Below are 14,510 nucleotides of genomic sequence, written 5' to 3'. Positions count from 1 at the left end.
CTTCCCGCTGCAACTGTCGCGACAACTATGGTTTGTATTCGAATCAATGAGACGATGAACAATAGATTAGGGTAAATGAAGAAGATAGGTTAGGTTGTATTGATTTTACTAAATTTTAATCATATTAATATTTTTTATTAGTGATTAATTATTTTTATTATTTTTTATTGTGTTATTTATATTTATTAATTATTTTTAGTAATTATTATCAATTTTTATTTATTTTACTATTTTTATTCATGTTATTTCAGTAATAATAATAATTAAATAATTAAATAATTTATTAATTATTTTAATTTGATTAAATTTTAATCATATTAATTTTTATTATTAAATAATTAAATAATTAATTATTTAATTATTTATTACTTTTTATTAAATTTTAATTTTTAAATATTTTTTATTAGTCATTAATTATTTTTATTAATTTTTTGTATAATTTTGATATTATTCTAAATTTGATAAATTATTTTATATGAAATAGTACTAACTGCATTAAAAATTACAAAATAGCTTGTTCTAGGGGGGAAATAGTAAAACAAAGCAATTTTAGATGTTACACAATTGATTCAACACAAACAACATTATCTATTCAGATCCTTTAAAATGTAGAAAAGCATGTATACCTTTTTTCAGATTTCAGACACTTTTAATATCCTTTTAACTTTTCAAATATTTATCAAATGCCACCTAAGTCAAGGGTTTGTCCTTGAAATAACACATTAGTTTAATAATAATAATTTAGGTGAATCACACATTATGTGTATCTTGAAGATCACTTCTATTCAACGAAGAGTGAACCTCTGATGAATTATTAATGGTCTTAGACTGCACTGGTGAAATTCAATTTTTTCTAAGTTCTCTTCCAACCAGCTAGAGTTGCAACTTTCTGGGCAACGATAGTGAACATGCTAGAGAAACAAACAGTGAATCTCTATTGAACTAATAATAATGGTGTTTATTGAAAAATGCTACCACATCAGTGCCACATTGGTGTTGACATTTATTGTACATGAAACCACTGTTTGATTTCACTATTTACCAAATAAACACTAAAAATCACAAAATACTTGAATTTTTGTACACCGGATATTTGGGAAACAACAACTTCTTGTTTCCCCAACACACTAGCATTATTTTTATGGCTAAAACAATCATTATTTTATTTATTTGAAAAGTTGGAATCTTATGGCTAAACATCAAATGGGATTTAGCCATAAAACCCCAAATGCCCTATTGACCAAGAAACACATATTCTTTTTTCAGATTTATGTGGGGAGAAAGTTGAAATTTTTATGGCTAAAAGGGGCATTAGGGGGGAAGTTGGAATCCCATTTATCAAATTCTTGTTTTTCCTAACCACTGTTGGACATGTCACTAAGTATGCCTTGGCGCATCTGTTCTTGCATTGCCAATTACAGGAACCTTCATATTTCTCTCCTTTGCAGTGCTATCACATATACACCAAGACCTTGCAACACATTTGTTCACTTCTTAGCCCATCATGCCTAGTCTAATGTTGGGTCCTTTTCTTGGAAGTTTGCCCTTAGTTTTTTACTTCCTCATGTTGTTGGTGACTTATAATGTTGATGATTCGTGAATGAATTCAGCCTTGGGGCTTAAAAAAATGTAACTTTAGAGTGTATTGCATTTGCACCCATTATAACCAAAAATCATTTGACAATAAAATAAACCAAATTTTCATTTGCATGAACCAAAATGCACTCCATATTTGTATTTATACTCTATTTACATTGCTTCCACATGGAGCCTTTATGCTTTTGGTGGATAATCTCGCTAAATATCATGCTTGATTTTTGTATTATACTTATTGGCCTGAAAATAATTTAAAATCCTCAAAGATCCTTGCCTTTTTTTTTTGGAATAGGAAAGTGGAAACATTTATTAGATGAGAAGAAATTTACAAACGAGCCTCCCGTGAGTCATGAGCCTCTCCCCAAACAATCCGGGAGAGCTCATCAGGAAAAGACAAGGGGTCAATATAGCCTCATTTGTAGACTCAAAAAACCCAGACAAAAAAAATTGCAGCCCAACAAAATAAATAATTTCAAAAGAGAGGGTGACTGCTCCGATTTGCTCAAACAACTCCCAAGCTTTCCACGAAGGAGTGTCCATCTCATTCAAGCGAGAGATCACTAGCTAAGAGTCGGTTTGCACCTTTATCCGATGAAGTTTCAAGCTCTTTGCTATTCTCAAACCCATGAGGATGGCTTGAAACTCGTTGATTACGATCCCCTCGGAAGGAACCATCACTGCATAAACCATGACGAGGATTCCCTTGTCATCTTTGGTGATGAAACCCATGCCGCATCAAGAACTAGAAAAGGTTCCATCGGTGTTCAAACACGACATACCAGCTGAAGGGGAAATCCAGCATAAAGACGAAGACATCACTTGGGGCGAGGAACAATTTAGGTTCGAAGACCCGCATAAGCTTTGGACCAAGGACCAATCTTGGACCTGTTACAAGCTTTAGTTAAGATGCATGTAACAGTATGAGAAAGAACCAAATCCCATGATAAAGATTTATTCCGAAAACAACGCTTGTTTCTTTCTGCCCAAATCTGATATGTCGTGGCATCAAGAGCAAGTTTCAAAAGGCCTCAGGCTTTGCTTTGTTGTATGAACCAGATGATTTCTCGGATCCATGAGTCCTGCCTAATCCATACCAAATTGCACTTAGCCATGATAGCTCACCAAATATTGCTAGTGTAGTCACAAGAGAGGAAGAGGTGATCATGGGATTCCTCCCCTTTTGTGCATAGCAGGCATCTAAGAGAAACAAAAGGAAGACCGTGATTGCGAAGCCTATCTTTTGTGGAAAGGCACCCCTTATTGCAAGCCACAGCATAAAAGCATGGTGAGGGATCCTATCCTTAGACCAAACTATTGAGGCCCAGTCCTGTTGAAGATCAGTTGGACGGATGCATTCCCATGCATACTTAGTCAAGAAACAACGCTTCTAGTTTGGGGTCCAAATAACTCTGTCCGTCTCAGCTTGGACGAAGATTCAAAGGTTAACCGTTTCTCCCCACCAGTCTGGATCCAATGGAACATGAGGGTTGGGGGAACCTAGCGACGGTCTATAACAACATGTGGGACTTTATCTAGCTTGTGGGGGGCAACAAGAGATCGTAGAGGCTGACCTAGAGACTCCCATAAGATACCCCGAGGGTGCCACGAGTCTAGCCAAAAAGAGGGTATCTTTGCCCTCAGCAATGACATGGTGGATCCAAAGCTTGGCAAGGTCTCTGGTTTTGAGAATGCTTGTAACAGCCCAAGAGCAGTGTCTTCGCATGGGAAGAGTCCAAATAGAGTTTCTGTTGAGATATCTAGTGGTGAACCAATTTGTCCATAGGGAAGGAGAGTCATTCAAAGTAAGCATCCATATCTGCTTTGTGAGGAGAGCTGAGTTCCAGTCCCTTATTTTCCCAAGGCCAAGACCCCCTTCAGCTTTAGGCATACAGCAAGAGTCCCACCCCACATTGTGTATACCAGTACCACCAGGCCCCACCTAAAGAAACTTCGAGCAAAGCTTCTTTAATAGATTTGTCACGTTGGCAGGCAAATAGGCAAGCAGAACAAAATCTTGCTCGTGATCCCCGAGCGGAAGAGCTCCAATATGCCTGCATACGAGAGGGACTCACTATTCCAAGAATGTGTCATGTTGTCTATTTCTTTAATTAAAGGAAGAAGAGTCTCGTGGATGTGAGGGGGAAACCAAGGTATATGATTGGGAGGCTTCCCGAAGACATTCCCAGAGTGTTCAAGATAGTTACATGATCTTCCTCACTAACAGAGTAAAAGAACACTTGAGATTTAGCATTATTAACCTGAAGACCCGACCCCTCAAAGAGCATGTCCAAGATGAAGTGGAGGTTGAATGTAGAGGTGGGATCTGCTACTAAGAAGATAAACAAGTCGTCCGCAAAGGCCAAATGTGTTACCATCGAAGACTTACACCGAGGGTGTAAACGGAGGAAGCCCTCAGTGGTTGCCTCATCCAAAAGGTCTGAAAGGACTTGGAGAATCAACAAAAACAAGTAGGGGGAGGTGGGATCCCATTGTCAAAGGCTACGAGAAATTCCAAAATGACCCTCCCGGGAACCATTAACAACCACAGAAAAGCTGGTTGATGAAAAACACGTGTAGAACCATTCCACGACATGGGTAGGGAAGCCTGCACCCTGCATGACTCGGAGAAGGAACGTCCAGTCCACATAATCATATGCCTTCCTCAAATCGATCTTTAGTTTCATGCGGGGATTCCCTTCATTCAAATGGTAACCATGTAGGATCTCATGGGCCAAGAGTATGTTGTAAGTAATTCTCCGCCCTTTGATGAAGGCAGGTTGATTCCAGGAGATGATATTGGGACAACCAATTGGAGCCAATTAGTCAAGATTTTTGCTATAAACTGATATAGGACAAAAAATCATTAAGCGTTAGCGATGAATCAGACTTAGGTATTAGGGAGATCAAGGTAGAATTCACTTCCCTTAGGACTGCCTCGGTCACATCATTTCCCACAATTGGCCAAGCTTTCTGGAGGAAGGTAGCATTAAACCCATCCAGCCCTGGGTTTTTGTCACTGCCCATGACCATAACTGCATAATAGACCTCCTCCCTAAAGACTGGGGCACCCAAAGCACAGCGCTGATCCATTGGGAGACAAAAGCGAGGCCTAAGGAAGCTTGAGGAATATCGTTGAGTCTCCAACTGGTTAAGCAAACTTTCTAAGTATGAGACAGTTGTTGTTCTGATGCCAAGTTCATCGGAACAAGTTATGTTGGAGCCTTCGAGCTGGATGTAGGAAATACCATTCCAGTGTCTTCTAGCACAAACTGATCGAAAGATGAAGGAGGCATTCGAGCCACCTTCAGTCAACCACTTTACTCTCGACTATTGGCGGAGGAGGGATTCTTCCATCTTCGCAGTTTGAAGGACTTTCTCTCTCGCTTCCTCTTCCTCTCAAGCAAGGGTTTGGTTTACAAGATCAAAACTTAAAGCGCATTGGATTACATCCAGATTGTTATGAGCATGTAACGCATGGTCTGAAAGCCTGCCAAATACTTGCCTACTCCATACCTTGAGGGAAGCCTTCACCTGCTTAAGCTTAGTCACCACCACAACCATTCTTGTACCTCTGATAGGAGCACTCCAGGCCTCATCAACCACCCGAAGAAAATCTTGGTGATTAGTCCAAAAATTGCAAAATTTGAATGGAGATTTTTAATGTGTTTGATTTACATTAAGGTGCACCACTATGGGCGAATGATAAAAAATCCCTGGCAAGGGAAATTGAGCCATGGAACCAATAAAGTCCCTAATACAGTTAAAGTTCACTAGGGCTCTGTCGAGCTTGGTCTCCACCCGATGGGCGCCCCTACTACGGTTGGACCAGGTAAACCTCACTCCTTATCACCAAGTCAGTAGCACCAACAAATCTCACACAGTCAAAGAATTCTGAGACCATATTTTGGTGTAGCCCCGCTCCCCCCGTCTGTCGTCCACAAAAAGGCCTGAGTTGAAGTCCTATAGAACCAGCCGGGGGAGACTAATATTAGCTGTAAAACTAGTTAGGTCTTGCCATAGAGAAACTCTTTCACTTGCCAAGTTTATGGCATAGACGAAGGACACTAAGAAGCAACTAGGGGAGGACCCCTGAAGCTTTACCGAGCAATTAATGACTTGATGCGGTCTACTGATGATTGAGGGCTTTGAAACAGCACTATCCCACCCACAACACACAGATTATTCCACTAGGATCATTGTTATAATTCACCACTAGGTTCCAGCCTCGTTCAACCAAACCTGCGATTAGGTTTGCATTGACCTCTCTCACTTTTGTTTCTACTACACCAGTTATGAATAATTTGTGGTTTCTGGTAAATTGATGCACCTCATGCTGCTTATCCAGGGAATTTAATCCCCTTATATTCCAATAGCCAATTGACATCAAGCAAGGTTAGGTAGTGGGCTACCCTTTCTCCTGCCTCCTCTCCTATTCCTACCTCTTAAGCTCCCTCCGGTTCCTTCCCATGAGTTTAACTCACTATGGGGCGGTGTGTTTTCATGATACCCTCCCACCCCTTCCTCTTGGAATTGCTCGCCCAAGTCATCTAGAATGGCAAAACGGTTGGAGTTAGATGGAGAAAGCGGGTACCACGGAGAGGGCTACTACAGAGTCTTAAGGAAACGTCCTCACCCTTTGAGTTCTTCTCTGTCGTAGGGGTGTTGACCTCCACCCGAGGAGAAACCACCGGTTGGATGGGAAACTCCTCTTCCCTAACCTCTCCTTCCTCACTGCTGGAGCTACTAACTTCCTCAGGAACAACGATCTTTGCCTTTCCCTTATTCCATACCACCACCTTCCAACCCTCCCTCAGCACCCTTGCTTGTTTCCCCACCCGTTTGGGGATCCCTATAGAGCTGCTCCTTGTGTTTCCTCCACATTTCTCCAAACTGTACCCAAAGGGGGAGCATGTTCAACAAACCAACGGTTTCCATTCATATTCGACCCTCTGGCTCCATGTCTGGCCCGACTCATCTTCAATAACAATAGCATCCGGGAGGCCATCAGCCACCTGGATGTCAATGCACACTTTGGCAAGGTAGAGGCGCCATTTCTCCGTTGTCATCTACTCAAAACAAATTGGTTTACCTAGGACACTGGCCACTTGACTTAGTTTGTTCCCGGACCAGAGGTGGAGCTTCAACCTAGGGAACTTCACCCATAGAGGTATGGATTTAAGTTCCAGCTTATCCATGGAGACGTCGGGGGTCTATGCTTTAAGTTCCAGCTTATCCATGGAGACGTCGGGGGTCTATGCTCGCAGCACCATTGGTGCTTTGTTCACAATCCAGGAACCCTATTCAATAGCACTCTGACTCCCGAATTGATCCTGGAATTTAAAGACAAAGTACCCCGAGTCTAGGGCAAAAAAATTGACATGTCCAAACTGCCTCTACCTATTCTTAACGAATCACTGAATTGTGAAGAACGAGGGTTTTGGCCCCAGGACAAAGCCAACTAAGGCATTTGACCAACGATCCACTTCTGTTTGCATGTCTGAGGCCTGAATCTTTGCAACCTTTCCCCCTTCCCTGGAGTCCGGGGCAAAGTAGGAGAGAGACTGGTCCTGGGATCTGTTCGCATTGGCTTTAAGGAGCTTAATATAGGGAGACTGCTGCTTATCCTTGCCAAAGTTATCAGTCTCAACCTCCTTCTGCATTGCATCCTACTTACCACTCGACTCTCCCTTCGAGGTACCACTGGGGTTGGGGACCCCTGACCGAACATGGGCCAAGGGAGGCTCCGCGTTCTCACCACTTAAGGTCACAACCTAAGCATCAAGCCAAGCTTTAGTGTTCCCTAGAAGCTCCCGACCTTCTGTTGTGCCCGGTCCAAAGTCCCTACCCTTCCTAAACGCATCGCTTCTCATGAGGTTTTCCAAGAGTCTTTCAGCGAGCAAGCCAACCCGAGCTCTTGGAGAGTGATCCCCAAAGTTTCTCGAGCCACCTTCTAGCACCGACAGTGTTAGCCATAACTCCTTTGCAAAACCCTAACGCTAACACTTGCTGTTTCTTTTCGCTGACACTTATAAACACATTCGGTGAACACTCAAAGATCCATGCCATTAGCCTCAATTGATTTGGATCTATTTCATAAAAGATAAGACAAGCATTTACAAACAAAATAAATGTATTACCCTATCAGTAGGGGTGTCAATTGGACTGGATTTGGTCCAATCCAACGTGAATCCGTTACAAATGGACCAGGTCCAATCCAATAATAAATATTTTGGATTTCATTATGGATGGACCAGGTCCAATCCGATCCAATAAATACTTTGGACCATTAATTCTGAGTTGGTCCAATTCAATATATCTTATTAGTTCGTCCAATCCGTCCAAATTGATTTTGGTTTGGTTGGGATCCAATCCAAAACTAGTCCATTAACACCCTTAACTACCAGATCTACCCATTTAAGGTCTGACAATAAAGTAAACTCATATGTGGTGGTTTTGATCAATGCTTTGAAAATTGACCTGGAACTGGAACCATTTTGGCCACCAGTTTTCTGGTTGGCAGTTCGACCATCCGATTCGAATGAATTGCCTGTTTTGATGAAAAAAGGCAAAAAACCATTGAATGGGTTGATGATTTGACTCCCCGAGTCAAAAAATTATTGACCAATTCAATGGTTTTTAGCTAGAAACTAGGTTTGGGGTAAAACAGAACCAGCTGCCTAGAAGATTCGACTATTTGGATCAATTACAGTTCGAAAACATTGCTTTTGATGAAAAGAAAATTTTCTTCTTGGGGCTGGCATGTGTAAAGCTGAAGGTAAGACGCCCTATTAGTAATCAAGTAGCCCTCGCTATGGTGATTAGTGGAAATACTGTGTTGCTAGAGGCTAGAGCTGCCAATGGTTCAAGTCTGGTTCGGGACAGGGCGTACCGGTCCCAATCCGATTAATAATTGGTTGTATATGATCGACCCATCAAGAAATTAGGTCTGACCACATTAAACCCGATTATACGTGAGATGTTTAATAACTAATATAATAACAACTTAAGCAATTGTTTATACGTTGATAAAACCTGAAGCAAAAGTATGCTAGGATTACTTGGAGCTGGAGAAGCGAAAAGGAGTCTCGAGAAAGATCCACAAAAAAGAAAAGGAAAAGGCCCAGCCCCGTTGGCAATGGGTCCATTAGGACATATAGATGGATTGAGCATCAAATCTTGTTGGGCCAAAGAAAAAGCCCATTCCCTTACCTAATGGCTAATGCCACTGGCCATGTTCACGTTTCGGGAATGGGAAGTTGGGACTCGGCAATCTCCGAGTCCAAATCCAAATCGACCATGGTTTCGCAGTCTCCCTCGCGTTCCGTTGTCTGACGAACTCTCTCTTTCTCTATGCTGATCGCTTCTATTCGCAGGCGAGACAGAAAGCTTGGATTTTCTTCTGTGCACCTATCTATCTATCTCTTTGAATCTTCCTCGGCCCTAACTTTCAGAATCCATGGCGTGCGTTTATATTCCCGTCCAGAACTCCGAAGAGGAGGTGAGGGTTGCTCTCGACCAGCTCCCGAGGGACGCCTCCGACATTCTCGATATTCTCAAGGCCGAACAAGCTCCTCTTGACCTCTGGCTCATTATTGCGGTTTGTTTCACATTCTTATTCTTATCCTTCTTCAAAATTTAATTTCTCTCTCCTCTATAGGTATTTTGATGCCCGAAAAGCTTATTTGTGAATGTCGCCTCGCATTTAAGCCAAGATGCAACTTTTCTTTTCTTTTTTTGTTCCTGTTCTTAGATAGGTTGGTCTTTACTTATGGCAAGGTTTTGCGCGTTCTAGACATGTCTGGAGTTGTTCTTGAGTACAGGAGGATCAACAGAGTTCGTAGAATTTAAGAATGGGTGGATTTGGTTGAGTTTGCTATTACTCTATATTGAATAGTAGTTTGATTTCGAAGGCTATTAGCTTTTATGATTGACACTGTTAGATTCTAAAAAGTGGTGAGAAACTGAGAACCATACGAAGTATTAACTAATTATTGTTCAGTTGTAGGTCTTGTGAGGCAATACCACTTTGGTTCACTGGTACATAAAGGCAGTCATGGAAATTCGATCTTGTGATTCCCTATAACCAGATGAATTCTTTCTTCTGTTAGAGTTCTTGAGTGATTATATTACATAGTGACTAAATAAGGTGCTCTGTTACTAGGGACATCTTCATTTAAACAAGATCCCTAGCTTTGAAATTTCCTAGATATGGTTCTTGCACCCCCCCCTCTTCTTCCACTATTGCTTGGAACCGACAAGCATGAGAACGTGGATTTTAGTTTGAGGACAGCCATATGGTGCAACAAATGCTGGGGGTTAGGTCCATATTCAGTCTACCTACCCCAAGACATCTGATAACTAGGATAGTGGTCTAACCTATCAACGATTATGTGCTCATAGTACAACCTTAATATGGACGGATTCCTTCATCACCATCCAACTCTTATCACCATATATTTTTTGATCAATCTCTAATCACCTGAATATTGATATGCAGTTCCCATCTATCAAGGGCTATCTGCTATGCCAAAAATAAACTGTGAAACCTGTTATTACTGTCTCAATTCTCAGATCAGATCCTTTTTGGCCTTCCCTATTGTTCTTTTAGGCTATGATTTAATGGTTGTGCTCAATGGTGTTCATCATATGATGCCAAGTCATTCTTATTTTGTATATAATTTTTGGTTTTCTTTAATTCCATTGGATGCTTCCTTATCTAATTCTATTCATTGTGGTATTTTGGTACAAATTAAGGGGTAAGGTCATATATTTTGTATATTAATCCTTAAGTTCCCTTAGACAAAGGAAGATCAATTAAAATACCATGTGAATGGTCAGAAAATAGTTTGGATTTTTTGCCTAGAGATATCCTTCAGTCTATGCATTTGATTCTTCTGTGGATTCCTAGAGCTGATCTCAATAGTGGATTGATTAGCTTAGTCAGGGCCACTAGGGATTTCATGTATAGTGAAAGCACTTGCCTGTGTAATCCTTGTTGTTCTGCTTAGTGTTGCTTCCTGATATACATATTCTCATGTACTCTTTTTCTTTTAATGAATATAGCTATCATCTCTAAAAAATAAGAGGAGATGGTAAAAGTATTTACATACTTATATCAATCTGAATTCTGAAATTAAGAGTTGACTCTTTCACCCCTTTTGTTGACCATGGACTGTCTTTTGATTAACTGTTTTTATTTGTCAAAGAACAGAGCATAGTGAAGTAAGCAACTAGCTTTTAGCAGCCAGATACCTTTAGCTGCAGGTTTTGTGGTCGAACTTCAAGGATATTACAGCATACTCTGGTCTTCCAAAATGGAAGAGGCTCAGTAAGAATTCTACAAAGAAGAAGAACCAGAAAAAATAGAATAAGAAAACAAGAAGAGGAAACCGAACTGTAAATGTATAAGCTAGAGCCTGAAGTAAAAACAGTAAAAAATGTACCTTAATTGAGATTAGCAGCTTCAAACTTGAATCTTGAAGTTGGTGGCTAGCAGATGAAGCATCGAGTGACTTGAGCCCTGGCTTCATTTTGTTCTTTTGGTTGCAAATGATTTTTTTTTTTTTTTTTTGGTAGAAAGGTTGCAAATGAATTTTAATGGAGGATTATTTCCTCTTTTTTAAGTTAAGTAAATGATAGTGTGTAGTATGGACCACAATATGATTGTGTCCCCACCTATCATAATTCATAACTTAGAAATACAACAATAACTGAGAAAAATTAAAAAAATAATTTATTTCTCGTGTGCTTTCAATGTTCCTATGTGCGCCTTCAAGATTGACCTGGTTTGAGGTTGTGAGAAAAGATTTGATGGCTCATTCTTTAATAGCAGGTGTGTCCCTGGATCAAGCTGAACAGAGCCACAATACCCATACGTGTGGGATAAGACAAATGGTGATGATTATATCTAAGTTTCATCAGGTGTTCTGTCTTCAAATTTTTAGGATCCCTTGGCTATCTGTTGACTCCGCATAGTTATAGAATAAATATTGCTATTCATATCAACAGCAACCCACATAATATCCCCATGGTTGATTATTAGATTTTTTTTGGGTGGGAAATCATTGCCAACAAGTGTTTCTTGTGTTGATTGGGTCATGACTGATGAACACATGTCAGTTATTTTGTGATAGTTAACAGTGTAATACTTTATTTATTTACAAAAAGAATAAGTGATTTGTACTAATACATGTTATGCCAAGCATCCCATGGTTTAGTTTAGGCTTGCCAGCTACCTAACCCATCAAGATCCCTTTTCTTTGATTACATGGAACAATCAGCTTCCCTATGAATACGAATAACCTCCCCCCCTCCAATACATCTGATCCCTGTTGACTCCCTATCTTGTCAATGCATCTGCAATTTCGTTTGCTGACCTTTGTGTCCTCATGAAAGTGGTTTTCAGCTCCCTTGCTAGATGTGTTATTTATCTCAAAGTGTGCCTATACATCCACAATTGTGGATTATTATGCTTGATCCACTTCCACTCAATAACTACCTTTGAGACCCCTTCTATCAAAACACTGTAGTTGAGTGTCTTTCCTAATCTTAATCCTTGGAGTACTGCATGTAGCTCATTGTTTCTGATAAAAAAAAAACTATATGTAGTTCAGCCTTGATTAAGTTACCTTGGCCAATAGATTCAAATATTTTACCAAAATTGCCCTTCACGGTTCCTAGAAACTTACTCAGTGCTTGAAGGCTGAATCTCCTGAATTGCCCAGGTGACATCCCACAAAGTTCAGTTTAACAAGGTGTGTGCATGGTGGAAACCAAGTAATAGAGACTGTGTTTATAGCAGAAGATGATGAAGCAATATATTGCTACCTCCTTATGACATCTTCCATCGAAAAAGGATTAAATATAAGCATCAATTTAACTTAATGAGCCACTTTCATGGTGATATTCTCGATCAACGCTTCTTTTGCATAGGTCTCTTCTCCAATGATTCTTGTGTTCCTTTCTTCCCATACTGACCAAAGGATGATAGCCTTTGTACATGCAAATAATGTCTTCCCTCTTCTTTTAGGTATGGAGAAGAAGGATTCCTCAAAAATATGTGATGTCCTTTGGAGGTTTCTACCTACATCCAAAAAGAGCAAAGGCTAGGAGACTATTACTAGTCTCACCACTTGCCATACACTGGCATCCCAACAATTGGTTGCCAAACCATGAATACTTTTTATTGTCATATGTCACAACTTATCTGAATCAAATTGGAATCTCCCTAACCATTTAGCCAAAAGTGAGGGATTATTGTGCACCAGTTCCCCCAGTTCTAATCCCCCCCATCTTGTTTCCTTTTCTCACAGTTTTCCAGTTTATAAGATGAGGTTTTTTGGTCTCCCCCAGTTCCCACAAGAAGACCTCATAATTCTTTCCAATCTTTTTGCTATTGTTATTGGGATTTTGAAAACAGAAAGGAATTAGACCTGATGCATCTCCTTTAATCATGTAAGACTAATGAGGGCTTTCAGTAACATGGCTGGATTCTCTTGGAGATGCTTCTATTGGTGTTATATTTGAGCTCATATTCTTCTTAGGTTTGGCTGAGTGGTGGTAGAATCAGAACCTCTAATTAGGTTTTGCTTTGTGAAGTTTTCTATGTACTTGGTATATGCCCTTATTGATTAACATACACTGATTGTAACCCCCCTCCTGAATGAAAAGGATACTTTCTATTGAATTGACATCTAATATGATTACTTTCACATTTTCTATTGAGGTATTGATATCTTTGTACATATTCTTCTTAGGTTTATTTCTGAATGCCATTAAGTTCCGTGGTTTGTTTTCCTAAGAAAACATCATTTTTAATCTGTATTTATCATGGTAATAATGCAGAGGGAATATTTCAAGCAGGGAAAAATTGATCAGTTCCGACAAATTTTGGAGGAAGGATCTAGTCCCGGTACATCTGTTTATTGACTGATATATGCATGTTTCCAAAATGTGATAATGCTATCAGTTGTTGATTGACATCATCTAACATTCATTCATCATGCCATAATGCCGGTTTTACTTGTGAAATTTTCCTTGTTGCAGAAATTGATGATTACTATGCTGATGTGAGATATGAAAGGATTGCCATCCTAAATGCTTTAGGGGCCTATTATAGTTACCTTGGGAAGATTGAGACAAAACAAAGAGAGAAGGAGGAACATTTTATTTTAGCAACCCAGTATTATAACAAAGCATCAAGAATTGACATGCATGAGCCTTCTACTTGGGTTGGGAAAGGTTAGTATCATTTGTTTTTTGTATGCTAATCTTTATTTGAAATATGCTTCTTTGGGATGGCAACAGTGATTTTTTTTTAACATTCATAATGAGATTGAAAAATGCTATCTTGGCAGTTTGAAAAGCATATTTATGAATGATGTGTTTGAATGATATTGAAGTTAAGTGGTATTTTTGCAATAAAGTTGTAACTTCTGTAATTTATACCTTGCAAATAGGTGAAGCAGTGCATTATAATTTGTAATTTACCCATTTATCCCCAGAATCACCCTCAAAGTGTGCTCTTGATTTAAACCACATCATTATTCTGTTTCCTTTTATAAAGAGATGAGCTCAAAAAAAAAAAAAACCTAGAACAGGTCAGCACAATAACTATACAAGAGTGCACTGACCAGAAACCTCCCATGGCAATACCTTACATGCCCATCTAATTGCAGTTGCAGTTCAGAATTTTGCAACTTTCCAAATATTTGCTCCTGTCTTTCTAATATTCCATTCTTTTGGTCACTTATGTTGTAATACTTGAAATGCCTATTTTGGGAGCTCATCTCAACTCCTCTGGTTTTGTCCGTAAACAATTTTTATGTAGTTCAACTCTTTTGGAAAAATAAACAACTAATTTGACAGTGCCAAGTTGGAGTATCCAAATTGGATGTTCAATTCCTCTGGCACAG

At 39.7% G+C, this 14,510-nt stretch overlaps 1 protein-coding gene across 1 annotated transcript in view; it reads left to right on the top strand.

Annotated features, from left to right (window-relative positions):
* Nucleotides 1-8,817: 8,817 nt before the first annotated feature.
* ELF8 (binding protein) overlaps nt 8,818-14,510 on the top strand; it is a 44,913-nt gene continuing 39,220 nt past the window's right edge. Inside the window, exons 1-3 of the mRNA XM_088958406.1 lie at nt 8,818-9,193; nt 13,441-13,507; nt 13,642-13,836. Coding sequence (XP_088814532.1) covers nt 9,053-9,193; nt 13,441-13,507; nt 13,642-13,836 — 403 coding nt within the window. The 5' untranslated portion in view covers nt 8,818-9,052. The remainder of the gene's footprint in view (nt 9,194-13,440; nt 13,508-13,641; nt 13,837-14,510) is intronic.

Source organism: Nelumbo lutea, chromosome 8 (assembly GCF_056320005.1).
Source record: "Nelumbo lutea isolate HS-2025 chromosome 8, American lotus-T2T, whole genome shotgun sequence".
Taxonomy (NCBI): domain Eukaryota; kingdom Viridiplantae; phylum Streptophyta; class Magnoliopsida; order Proteales; family Nelumbonaceae; genus Nelumbo; species Nelumbo lutea.
The sequence above is the reverse complement of the archived record's forward strand: the minus strand, read 5'-3'. Positions and strand labels throughout refer to the sequence as shown.